The sequence below is a fragment of the Simochromis diagramma genome, unplaced genomic scaffold (genome assembly GCF_900408965.1).
Source record: "Simochromis diagramma unplaced genomic scaffold, fSimDia1.1 OVJJ01000604.1, whole genome shotgun sequence".
NCBI classification, from domain to species: Eukaryota; Metazoa; Chordata; class Actinopteri; order Cichliformes; family Cichlidae; genus Simochromis; species Simochromis diagramma.
Window position 1 is genome coordinate 3192162 of NW_024387416.1, and position 13391 is coordinate 3205552.

Below are 13391 nucleotides of genomic sequence, written 5' to 3' on the forward strand. Positions count from 1 at the left end.
CCCTGAGGCAGGCATCTGGATGCCCTTCACATGATGCTTTTACAGTGCAGTTACATTATTTAATCGACCCCACTTTAAAAATAGCCCTTGATCAATAAAGGCTTTGAATTTCTTGCAAGCTTCAACGGTTCACCTTCAGGTTCTCCCTTGGAAAAAACACACACACACACACACACACACACACACACACACACACACACACACACACACACACACACACACACACACACACACACACACACACACACACACACACACACACACACACACACACACACACACACACACACACACACACACACACACACTACGACATTTTCAAGAACTGTTTTACCTCTATCAGAATCCTGCAGTACTAAATGTGGAAATCCCTCGACTTTTATGACCTTGAGTCACCACAGCAAGATTCAGAAAGAACCCCATCATTGTGTGATAGTGAGTTTTAGAGCACAAACCCTACAGTATGAACTCAGAACAGTTCATATCATATGTGATGATCCGATACCTGCTAGCCCACAGAGCTAAAATTACCCCAAGGTCCACAAACAAATGCGCAAAGTGGCGGCCTCCAATAAAGACAGCTTTAAGGCCGGAGCCAGAGCTGTTCAGACTGTCTAGGTCACATCAGAATACAAACTCATTAAGCTTTAAAGACAAACAGCCTCATGTTACACTCCTCTGTGTTGGCCATTAAATAAAGCAGCATTCAACAATCAGACACTTTGTGTCTCTGCCAATTCTCCACCGCTGAATCAAAGGTCCCATGTTCTGAAAATTCATTTTAGCATTTTTATTTTAAGCTCGGCGATTTAAAAGGAAGAGAAAATATAAGGTTGTCTAAAACCTCTATTGCTCTAGTGCCCCACCAATTACACATCGAAAGGGGAAACTTTACATTATTTTCCACCTCTCACCGCCCGCTACGTCAGAAAGCGTTTGCCAGAGCTGCTTCTCCTTTAAAGTCCATCTGTAAAAGGTCTCAGCTACAACCAAAGCATGCAACACGTCCTGTTGTTAGCTGCAAGAGCAGACACAACACTATTCAGTTGCCCCTTTTAACCCATTTTTTTGATGGCAACATCCCAACAACTAAAGGAAAGCCTCCTCCCCTGTATGCCACTGCAATCCGACAACAAACCAAGGATTAAATAGTGAAAACACCTCATGAAACTTAAATCGCAGTTGTAGGCAATTTCCGTAGCCAATGCTCTTCTAAAAATTATGGTTTGTTTTTAAATGCAATGCCACCTGACAAAATCACGATAAATCTGAGCTAAAGCCAACAGCTGTGCTGTCATTTCATGTACATTTACTCAGAGAGTTAGCTAAAAGCAACAATTTATCTTCGCTCAAGCACTTTTTCACATCCAAACAGCAGCTATACTGGTTCATCTGCTCAGCTGGATTTAACTCTACAGACACTGAAAAAGCCAGTCTGGATCAAAGCTAATAGAAAAAACCCCAGGAGCATAAAAGCTTGGTGGAATAAAAAGTCTGTGGTGGCACTTTGAAATTTGAAAGACACCTTTTGGGGCCATGTGAGCTTCATATAAACTTGTTCAAAAGGGGTAAAATATTGAAACTTTAAAGGAACCTATTCAAAAAGCCATCAGTGAGGGAAACCACTGTAATGTTATGGCATTTCTTTCAAAAATGAATAAAAGGAGATGTTTTTCCTCACTTCAACCCTTAAAGCATGTGAGTCTGGTAACCTCACCCTTTAAGCAGATCGCACTTGGGTTGCTCTTGATGGTAAAGCTAACACCAGTGGACTTTAACAAGAACGCCAAGCAAAAGGGATTTTGGAGTCTAAAATAATAAAAGACAAAGTCCACCACTCCAGTCACTAATATTCGAGTATGCAGAAGAGACGGTGCTGTCCATGGTGCTGCACAAAGCACAGAGCCATAACACATAACGAGTCTTTAAATTGACTTGCGGAGATTCAAAACCTGAGATCTCGGGCTTTACCGCATGAGTGAAGTCAGAGTGATGAACGAGACAAATGAAAGTGACAGGTGCAGTGGCAACTGGCTACAGCGAGCACTGCATTGTTTACAGATTTCTCGCATACTCACCAACGTTCTAATAAATGTGAATTTTCAGTGCCCCAGACAAACTCTCCACCTGCTCCTCATTATCAAAATGGCCAGATTAGTTTTCTGTGAGTCAGCTAATGGATTAATCAACTAATTTTATGCGCTATATGGGAACAAACGGAGTCTCATGTAACTGGCTGCGTCGGAGTGTAGGGAGAAAATTGCAGTTTAATTACATAAGTGGTCTCTTTAGGTTAAAGCTGAATTGATGTACGCATCACAGGGTGAGATAAGGTAGTCCTAAAGGAGATTTATGTGCATAAATTAACTTGGAAGTGTTTGGTATCAAGGGCCATGTGCGCATTTCTTTTTGCTTTGTGAAGATCCTGGAAACGGCCCAAATCGTAACAGCTCCACGGATGGTAAAAATGATAAGCTTCAATGTTTTGTTTTGGGTTTTTTTAATTGCTCTAAGCCCACCAGTTTATGCATTTGAATACTGCACAGACAAAATACTGTGAGACGAGGTCACCTTCAAATCATTACCGGCACTGGGGAGGCAGCAAAGAGTCACTGTCCACTCTGATAAGAAAGAAGGGGGAACCCACAATTGATTATTCAGAGCGACATAAAAAAGAAGTCATAGGAACCTGTGGTGTTAATAAAAACTTCAGCTAGTACAATTATAATCACTGAATGCAAATGAATTGAATATGAACAAAAGCCGAGCTCTAGCAGGGAAGTACGACACAGCCAAGACAGCTTGAAGAAACTAAACAGCCCTCCACTCAAGCCTGTAAAAGTTGACACTGTATGTTTTGATCACTCCATTACTCTCTTTTGAACCTTTGTTTTCTTCCCACCTCTATTGACTTGTCTAACAGGCCAACAACAAGGTAAAACCTCCAAAACAGGAAAACTAATTACTGGCTCGACAGTAGCGCTCAGCCCTTCCTCCCTCCTCAGACAATGAGCCACAGCTGGAACGGATGATAAAACTTGGACTCCTCATCGTCATGGTGAGATCAAAGTTGCAGGCTTTCTATTTTTAAATTATTGGACTCTGGCTCTGTTGTTGCTTGCTGCGCACTTGTCTCTCTCTCTCTCTCTCTGCATCTATTTCTATACTGTATGTGCTCACAAAGATGTGTCCATATTACTGTAAAATGGCACGAATGGATGGAAAAACACAGAAAACTAACCTTTCGTTAAAAAAAAAAAAAAAAGATATGAAAAGATTGATGAGTCATCATGCTAAACAATGCTCAGGTATTAGTTGTAGGGTTTTTCTACTAACCATTATGTGAGCATCTCTAACCTTGGGCCTGAAATGAACACACAGAAAGATTATTGACTCCATCTGCACCTCTTTTTCATTTTGCTCAAAAGCAAGGTCCTTTCTACAACTTTGCTTTTAAAGGATAAAACCATAAATCTCACTACTTTCAAAGAAGTACACCACCGTGCAGCCGAAGGACAGAGATGAGACGCCCAATCCTCTAGAATCTCGCTGTACACTGGAAAGTGGGGTTAATGTTTCCTGCGTTTTTGCACAAAACACGCTCTAATTAAAATGCGCATTTCAAGAGGATTTCCCAGAAATTAGCCTGGCAACTCACTTTTATTATCCTTTCGAGCCTAAAATAGCAATATGAAACAGATGTAGTTTATAATTTATGCTCAGCAGTGTCCATCTGGGCTTTGCTAAAAAATGAGTGTGCAGCCCGTCATGACGGTAGATAATCCCACGGATGCGTAATACGAGGCAAAGAGTTCTCGCAGTGCGGTGTGGGAAGAAAAGCAGCACAGCAAGCAGCCATGCAACAACTGGTTTTCATGTGTGAATATACTGAAGGCGCAGAGCGTCATCGGCATGTGCAGCACTGGTGCCCGAATGTCCAAATCCACGGGGAGGAAAGCAGTCTGCTCTCTGCACAGAACATGCTTTGTAACCGATCTTTTGAAGCACGTCCTGATGGAAGATCTTGCCTCCGTGACGCTATTTATAGCTTGGTAATGCATCAGAGGTCGCACCTTCCATCTCAGCAGTAGCAACAACTGCATCGATACACACCGGCTCATCTGACACTGATGATAGCAGGAATCTAATAGTACGGTCGAATGCAGATTCTGACTTTGACTCCAGTCTGCAGGGTCTGGTCGAGTATCTCAATTCTGCTGTGACACTTTTTATTGTGCTTGATTGTTGACAGCTTTCTGTTACTTATCTCTCATTTCACGATCTCTGCTGTTGTGTTTAGTGGAATAGCATGATGCAGTACACTGTACAAGGACATTAACCATTTAATTTCTTTAACGTGACTTCACCACATTCATCCAGAAATGCCGTGTCTTTCATAAAACCATCATGCACAAAGTGTCGGGTAATCGGATCTGCCTGAGCCAATATTTTCAAAAGCAGCCTTTCAGTTCATCAGCTGAAACAATGTGAGAGGTCACAGGATAATGTGATAGCAATAGGCCTGGGTTAGCCAGGCAAGGTGATCCAGAGGAGGCAGTCAGGATGATGGCCTCCAGATGACAAAAGACCCTTTTTGGTCCGTGTTCAGCCAGATTAGGTTCTTTAAATAGTTACTTTTTTTATAGTGTGGTTAGGATGCCAGCATTGATTGGCTTGGCTTACTGGGCTGTTGGACAAATGATTGCTGTGGTGGGACACCATCAGCATGCCAATCCAACTCTACTACACACGTATCTGCTGTTTTTGCAGTAAAAAAAAAAAAAAAAAATAGCCAAAGTTAAGAGCAGCACTTATCTATCTTGCAGTGGCATGACGATCCAAGCTTGTGAGGCTAAAGACAGACCCACTATTTCTACTGCGACCTCGAACTGTGTCTGTACAGTCTGCCCATTAAGGATTTACTGGATGTGTGGGTGACAAGCATTTAGATGGGGTGGAAAATTAATCAAGCACTGGGTGGCCTCCTTTGGCCCCAGTGCACATACTAAGTGACCCAGCATTTTGCAATCAAACTGTACACAGGCTTGAGTTGACTCTGTCACATAAAGTCACTTAATTCAGGACCACATTAAGTAGATTCACTATAAGAAAACAGATGAAAGTTAACAGCACTGTTACAGTAAAGTGGCCCATCTTTGACCCACAAACCATCATAGCTAAGGGCGCAGATATGCACAACGCTGAAGTCACCTTTCATCACCATCCTGAGAAGTTTAGCTTAAGGCATACAGCACATGTCAAAACAACAGTGGCACGCAACATATACTGAAAGCAAACACATATTCTGCAATACTTTTAGAGACAGAAAACTGACACTATAAAATCAGTATTTCAAAATAATCATTTCTATAAATTTAAAGGATACCACGAGTCAAACTCCATTTGGAACTGGTTAGAGAATACACATTTTTCCGTAAGGCAAAAACAAAATTTATACAACTCTCATGAGCATTATCTCTAGAGACCACCTTTATTTTTCCAACACAACCTGAACTCTAAGGAAAGCTTACTCATTATTTCTTTAAGAATAAGGAATAAGGAATAGTTCTCTTTCTTAAAGGACATTTTAAAGCAATTTTTGGGGTGTTGGCTGCCTTTTAATCTTTTCTCTGTCAAGATGATCCAACACTGCTTCAATAAGGCTGAGGACCAGGCTATGGGGAGGCCAATCCATGACTTACACTTTCCACTTTGTGTTTTTCCAATCCAGGTATGCTTCTACTGCAGTGGCAGTGTGTTTAGGATCAATGCTATGCTGAAAAATTAAGATATTTCTATCAGATGCTTTCCAGGTGATATTGCCTAATGGGTCAAAATCTGATGCTACTTTTCAACTGGGATAACAGCCCCAACAAATTTGTGAGGTCCTTGCCGGATATTTTTCCTAAGCACATGAATTTCCGCTATTGTTAATCTGCTGTACATATCTTTTTAGTCCTGCCACGTATGCTGCCATGATTCATAGGTCAGTGTAAGTGTTAATGTTGTCTTAAAAACATTCTTCTGAAAACTGCCAGGTAGAAGGACTGGACTGAAAATGAGCCAAAGTCTGAATAAAGACTTTGAAAGACACTTCAGAAAGCCTGGAGAGATACTGGTTAAGATTCATCCCATATGAAGAAATTAAATATTTCTTATTATCTATTTTGAAATCCTTACTGCAAAATTTCGACAACAATAACAACAATAATAGGAGTAAATAACGTTCAACTTTAGTGTCATCTCTACCATCGAAACCCCAAAGACACACTGTAATATTAAACAGAAATAAGAAGAATAAAACTAATTAACAGCAGGTAAGGATTATACCACAGAAGTTAATATGGCCTTAAGGTAGCAACCCAACTCTGTGGGCAAGTGTACTTATTGTGAGATTAAGCAACAGCTAATTACTCACTAGGTAAACAGAAGTACTAGCTACCATCAGGAAATGAAAAGGTAAATGCTTCCTTCCAATATCTGCTTGTTTCAAAGTTGTGGACATGTGGTCTTACAATGTGTGTTACTAAGCTTTTACATCACTTATTCCAATAAATTGTTTAAGCATTGCCTTTTATAAAACCAGATGTATTTGAAAGGGATCACTAAAATAAACTGAGCTTCCTTAGCATTAGCACCCATTAGCTTTCCAGGCTACTTTGAAAACTTAGCAAAGTTAGCAACATGCAGTACTGTAAGCTTAGCTGTAAATTTAGCTGGTGCTGTCTCTTGTGCAATGATGGAGAGAAAGCAGGAGCTAAAATTACAACTGTTAGAAATATAAACTTAAAGGATGAGCATGCTATGTCAAACTGCCATAACTTATCATATCAGTTGCACCTAGTCTGATGTTACCCAAAGAACGTTAATGCTAAATGCTAATGTTCTGCTAGTAGTCACATAAACTTGAAAACATTCTTTAAGATTCATATTTTGGGCGTGAATGCATCCATTCACTTGTGCTAGCAGAGTTTATTTTCCACCTCCAAGTAATTCATTCATTGCCTGGTAAATAAGATTGAACTAAACTTCAAGTGCAGCCAAGATTAGCCTGCTGGAAGGAGTGTGAAACCCTTCATATGTTTTCACTCCCCAAACAACGTGAAGCCTTGAACTTGTTAAAATTCAAAACTATTTTACTGCATGTCCAGGTCGGCGTAAGTGCAGACCATTCATAGTTGTGCAAATTGGATTAAGAGATTGCACAAACTGATGATAAAACAACTGCACGCATATAACTTTCAGTAGCCTGTGCGTGGCTGTGGCAGTTCTATTATTGTCATACTAAAAATGTTAAATCTAGGCCCACAGGATTCCAAAAAAAAAAAAAAAAAAAAGGAAGAAGAAGAAGAAGAAGAAGAAGAAGAAGAGAGAAAAAAAAAAAAAAGTTTGACACCTCTGATTTGTCCAGTGATCGAAAAGCCAACAAAGCTCTCACCGGTTAACTTTCTGCCTGGAAGCTAAAGCATTACTTTCTGTGAAAATACGAGAAACAAAGTCATCTATTTTTATGTTACTGGGAGCAGAATAAACAAGACACACAAAAGAAACCCTTTGTGACAGAAACAAAAAAAAAAAAAAAAAAAAGAGCAAGAACGTGGTACAAGCAGTTATGTAATGTGATGAAAGGTAGCAGTCACAGATGGTACAAAACTCACGGATGACTTCTAAATGCAGAACACCAAGCTGGGGGTTCGCGTCAAACTCAGGATCTAATATTTCATGGCACTTACGGCATACGTGCAGGATTAAACGGCTAGCTGCCAATTATCTTACCAAGCAACCCTCACATATCACAGCACAACATGTCTCTCCTGTTTAACAGTAACACAAAAGTGACACCCCAATCTCTTAAAGAACCAAATAATCTCAGGGAAGCCCCCCCCCCTTTGTTAAGCCATGTGTTTTACTCAAGGACATGGGACATAACTATACAGCCCAGCGTCCCTTCCATTGCAAGACTGCACCGCTGTATGGGGGATCAGGAACACCTTTGAACACATCCACAACAATGAACAGATTTAGGGGCTACTCAGTTCATCACAAAAAAAGCAAAAATAAGACTCAGTTTTATCTTGCCTAACATTTTTATGACTCATCGTACCATCCATCGCTCACGTATGAACTTGAGCACACACACATACACACGCGCGCCTGCTCGTATCAATTAATTCTCAAAATAACACTCGTGCCTTGAAATACACACGTCCCGAAAGTGTCAAAGCTTGATTAAACAAGGGTGTTTAGATGATTATGTTCTAATAATATTTGTGCCTTTGCAGTTCTATTAACCCTGTCGACCCAGACTGCAAAACAAAAAGAGGTCAACAGACAGCCTATATAAGTAATTATTTAATAATAATAATAATAATATTGCCATTTTTCACACATTTTGCTTCCTTCATAAGGGCGGATGCTGAGACGTGCAGCCGTGGTATCGCTGTCCTCAATATAAGAGAGAGGAAAAAGCTCAGTTTGTTGTAAGGAATGCTGAGATGATGAAGGGCTTTAATCGAATCAGCTGTCTTGCTCCCATTTTTTTCTCCCCTCTGTTAGAAGTTGCTTTAACAACAACACATGCGCAAGCTTCTCTGAGCCAAAGTTCCCAGAATCCATTGCAATTCAAGGTCAACTGACTCTTTTTCTGGCACTTGGCAAGCGCAGTTTTTTTCTTGTGCATTATATGAAAACAATACAGCTTAAATAGCACACAGGTGCAAAAGGTAACTGCTTACATGAAGTGGGTGAATTTAAACAAAAAAGAAAAGAACAGATCAGTTTATTTAAGCGTTTAAGTTTTTGAACAGCAGACAGGTGCTACCGACTTCGAGAGTTTTTCCCTCAGCATTGTGTAACCTGCTGTTTAAATATCACTTATGTACTTAGAATAAATCCCGATTTAGTGAAAGCTTTACAATGCATCCTTCTCCAAATTTCATTTCCATCTCATGTCACAAAGAAATCTAAATTCATCCGGATAATCTCTACACAAGTATCAAATTGCAGTGCGGTGTCTTTTGCCCTCAAGTGTCATTGGTGGGGGGGGCGGGTGAAAGTGAAATGAAGCAACACAGCGATTTCGACTGTTTTTATCCGGGAAGTATTTGATGTTTAAGCCTTCAAGCGCGGAAGGAAAAGAAAAAAAAAGAATTCCACTTAAGAGTAAATGTGAAGACACTCGCACAGGGTTGCCGTGCCAATCCTGAAGCCATTTACTTGGCGTGGTTTACCTCATCAAGCTGCGTGCGTTTGTGCGCTTCACGTGACAGTTTGGTTTTTTATGTGAGAAATCTTTAACTGCAGGAGAAAAAAAAAGAAAGAAAGAAAATCGCTCCTGAGATTTTCCAAAGCATTTGGTTGTCAGACTGGGAAACAATTTGTAGAGCTTAACCCAGAATTACACATTTGATTCTGTTTTATTAATCCCACAGTGGAATACAGTATGCCAGCCCTGCACAGCAGCGACGAGTGAATCATACTGATGTACAATCAGTTTAGCAGTTGAAAGTGCTCCATCCTCAACGCCCACAGAGTTTTGATTATTTTTGAAATAATGAGCGTGTGCGATGGAAGACAGTAAAGCATATGTTTGGCATCACCAGTCACATGCTGGAAGATCTAAGAGATAAGTGAGGAGACAATGGTTCTGTTTTGAGAGAAAGGCGTTAGATACATATCATTTTAAAGCATGTCTCCACAGACAATTTAGGTTTGGGTTATCAAAGCAAGTCTGACTTTATTAGAGTAACATCTAAAGCTGCGTGGAATGACTGAAAGGGATGAATGTGCCCATACCAGAGGAGACATCCGAGGTCATTTCTAGCAGCCAAAAATACTAAAACTAACGTCTGCACACCTACTTTAACTTCTTTATTGTTTGAAACTATAATTTCAACTCACCTTGGGTTGTACCTCTACTTCTACCACTTGGTTCTTGTTCATGCAATCTTTGACAAATCCTTCGACATTGCTGTTGAACTTCATGAAGATCACATAGGCGGCGTAGCCCGTGAGCAGCGTGATACTTTCCCACATGGAGATGACGTTATCCAGGAAGAAGATGATGAGCAAGATCAGATCCAGGATATAGAAGGATACGTCACGGAAGAGCGGCCACCACGTCAAGTTGAGGATCTCCTTGGAGAAGATGGCGCACATCCCAATGACAAAGAGGATGTTGAAGACGGCCGAGCCCACGATGGTCCCGATGCCCACATTGCTGTGCGAGATGAAAACGCCAATGACGGAGGTGAAGAGTTCTGGAGCTGATCCTCCCGCAGCCATGAAGGTGGCGCCCGCAACGTCATCGGAAATGGTCAGCTTTTCTGTGATGACTGTCAGCGCCGGGACAAAGAACTCGTCGCACACGATGGCTAACGCGATGAACATGTAGATCATGCCAAACATGTGGAGGACCACTGCTCCTTGGCGTCTCTGGGAGAGGGTAAAAATGTCTGGTGGGTACTCCCCCTGGCTGTCGTTGCTATCTGCTGTAGATTTCATGGCTATTGGCATGTCAGCTGACACGTTGGGGTCTCTCTGGTGTTGGGTAAAAAGTAGGGTCCTGTGTGGGGCCGACTGATGGAGACTCTCCTGGGGGAGCACTGGCTCGCTGACACCTCCTGAGTTCCAGGCAAAGGCACTGTAGGAGACAGCACTTAAGGCCACCAGACTGAAGGCCAACCCCAAGATTCGTGTGGGCCTGAACTTTTTCCTCAGACACCGACGGCCCAGCTGCTTACAGGCAGGACCCAATATGGGTCTTGGCTCTGGAGAATCCATGCAGGGTTGATCTGACCCCATGTCTATGCAGCTTTTGGTGTCCTCTCTCTCAATAGGTGCGCAGAAGAGGGGAGAGTGGCGGAGCAAGTTTCACCGGAGACAACGCATCATGTCGTGTTTGGTTTCAAACTAACTGAATTGACAGTAGGTGTTTCCCAGGGTCTGGTTTGCCAAATGATGTCGTCATATTCGCCTCTGATGGACAAAACAAGGAAGAAAAAAAAATGAATACCGAGTGACGGAAACTGAAGAGGTGATTTTGATATTTTACACAAGGTTTATTTGGTTGGTTATTAGTGGTCCTAAAAATCTAAGATAGAATGATTACAAATTATTAATTTATCATAGTCAAACTAAACACACTAACATTAAACAACCAGTAAATCAGTGTCACTGTGGAAGACTCCACTATAAACCCACTCCCCAAAAAACATCAGGCTATAAGGAGACATGTAGCAAACAAGATCCAAGAATTAGAGCCATGCACGTGCGGCTTACTCTGCTTAAAGCATTTTTAATACATATGACACGGACACTGTTTTGAACTGTTTCCATCTGAGAGGATGGAGGCAAGCAGTTAAACAAAGACGCATATTAAAGGAAAAAATACATGCAGAATTCACATGATCTGAAGTCTGAACATTTGCACGCAAATCCACCATGACTTTGTCATTTTTGGCCTCACAGCGGAACACCATAAGCCCCCCTACTATCGAGTGTATTTCTGAATCAACAGCACTCCACGTTTCCAAGTAAACCAATTCAAACCACAAGATATGCGAGCAGAGAGAAAACTTATCTCACTGACAGATTGATTGCAGCTGATCCTGATCGAACCCTTTCAATTCTGATTTTATCCAGCTGTTCAACAAAAATCATAATGAGTTTTTAAATGTATTTATCTATTTCCTGGGACAATATCAACACAAAAGGCCGACGGTTTACGGACACCACAGGGCTGCAGTCCAAGATTGTAAACATGTAGCCTCCGACGACGCTGCGCAAGTGGAAGCACATCAAAACACGCACGCCGTGTCCTATTTGACTTTTCACTGATGCTGCACGGATGGTCTGACATACCAGCCCCACTGACAACTCTTTCCCCCCCGTCTGCCCTTCATTAATGCATTCGCCCTTTCAGGGGTATCACCACATCAGAAACAGCTCTAAGCATCACCCTCACGAATGTTAAGTTCCCTGCCGCGGAGCATGACGCGTGGACAGGCTGCAGACCGCGTCCTTACCTTTGAAAGAGGCGAGAAAACAGCCGCACGGCACAGCAGCAGTTGCAGCAGGTTGAAATTAGGAAATCGTCTCCGTTGCCCTCTTGCTCTCATTGAGCAAAGTGTGACCGGTCTGAGCTCTCCAGCGACAGAGGAGGAGCTTTAGATTGAGGGGTGGGGTGAGTGTTGGGGAGGTGAAGAATGCGCTCACCTCTCTCCCTCAGAGCAGCAGCAGCAGCATCTCTGCCGTCTGGGATGACAAAGAGAGAAAAAAAATCTCCCAGTCGAAACGACCTCTCTAAAGTGGCAGAATATTGTGCTGGGCTGGGCTGACCACGTGAACCTGGCGGTTTATTATTAAAGCCAGGTAAGCGACAGACAGCGCATCCGTCCCTCCGCTGATCACGCAGTGGGGGCGTTGGTGATGTTTCATTTTGAGGGAGGAGTTGCCGTGGTTACACAGCAAAGGCAGTATTTCCACTGATCCCCCTCCCCCGATGGCGGAACAGGTGGATATGCCTCAGCTTAGAAAATTTGTGTGCATGGCTGGGGTCACCTCAAGGTTACATGCGCGTGATGGATCCATTTCTTAAAGATAACCCTGGAGCCAAGCGATGCAGCACCGCTCATTTTAAAGAGCATGCTCCAGATAGAATTCAGCCTCTCTTTTTTTAAACCCCCCCCAATTACACCTCTGCTCGGTTTTGGGAAGGTTTGGTTTCTTGCCAAGTGTTTAATGAGATCATTCAGGTCCGCTGTCACATCTTTCTGTTCATCGTGGAAGAGGCTCTGGCCCAGCAGCTTAGCTTGGCTTACCTCAAGATGTAGAAAACAAGAGTAAAACGCAGCTGTTCTGTTTTCTTTCTTTTGCTTGTATGTTTAAACTTTACCGCATGATTATTTACTGGACTGATTTGTAATAATGTGCATTTACTTCCTGGTAGAGCGCGATCAATACATCAGCCCCCAGATTAGCTATATTATCTTTTATTGGTGGTGGTGTGTGTGGAGGGGAGGTTGACACTGGATAGATGACAGGGAAGAAACACCCTTCATGAGTTTTGATATTGCATATTTTGTCCGCTAGAGGGCGCTTTCTTCTGTTGGCCACAGGACAAAACACAAACAACCAGCTCATCCCAGCAGTCGGAGAAAAGGTAAAAGAGTTATCCACTTAAATAATTACATTTAGCAATTTTTTTTAGGGAAACCTGTTTATGTTTCATGTGTCTAAGAGGAGAAAAAATGGCGAATGTTTCAAATTTTCAAATCACCAAAAATCGATATCAGTCTTAAAAATCCCATATCAGCAATTGTCTACTTCCTGCAGTTTCACTAATTCATTTTCCCCTTCACATTTACTTGGCAAAGAGTTGAACAATATGT

The 13391-nt window shown here is 42.0% G+C and overlaps 1 protein-coding gene across 6 annotated transcripts in view; it reads right to left on the reverse strand.

Annotated features, from left to right (window-relative positions):
• The window catches only part of LOC120721747 (sodium/potassium/calcium exchanger 2-like), a 44228-nt gene extending 31820 nt beyond the window's left edge, over positions 1–12408 (reverse strand). For 3 of the 6 annotated variants that reach the window (XM_040012259.1, XM_040012262.1, XM_040012261.1), the window contains exons 1-2: positions 12027–12405; positions 9901–10977 (exon numbers count right to left, since the gene is read on the reverse strand). In XM_040012259.1, coding sequence (XP_039868193.1) covers positions 9901–10803 — 903 coding nt within the window. In that variant the 5' untranslated portion in view covers positions 10804–10977; positions 12027–12405. Of the gene's footprint in view, positions 1–9900; positions 10978–12026 lie in introns of all 6 variants that reach the window. The other 3 variants (XM_040012258.1, XM_040012257.1, XM_040012260.1) reach the window with 2 other exon arrangements.
• Between the last annotated feature and the right edge of the window lie 983 nt (positions 12409–13391).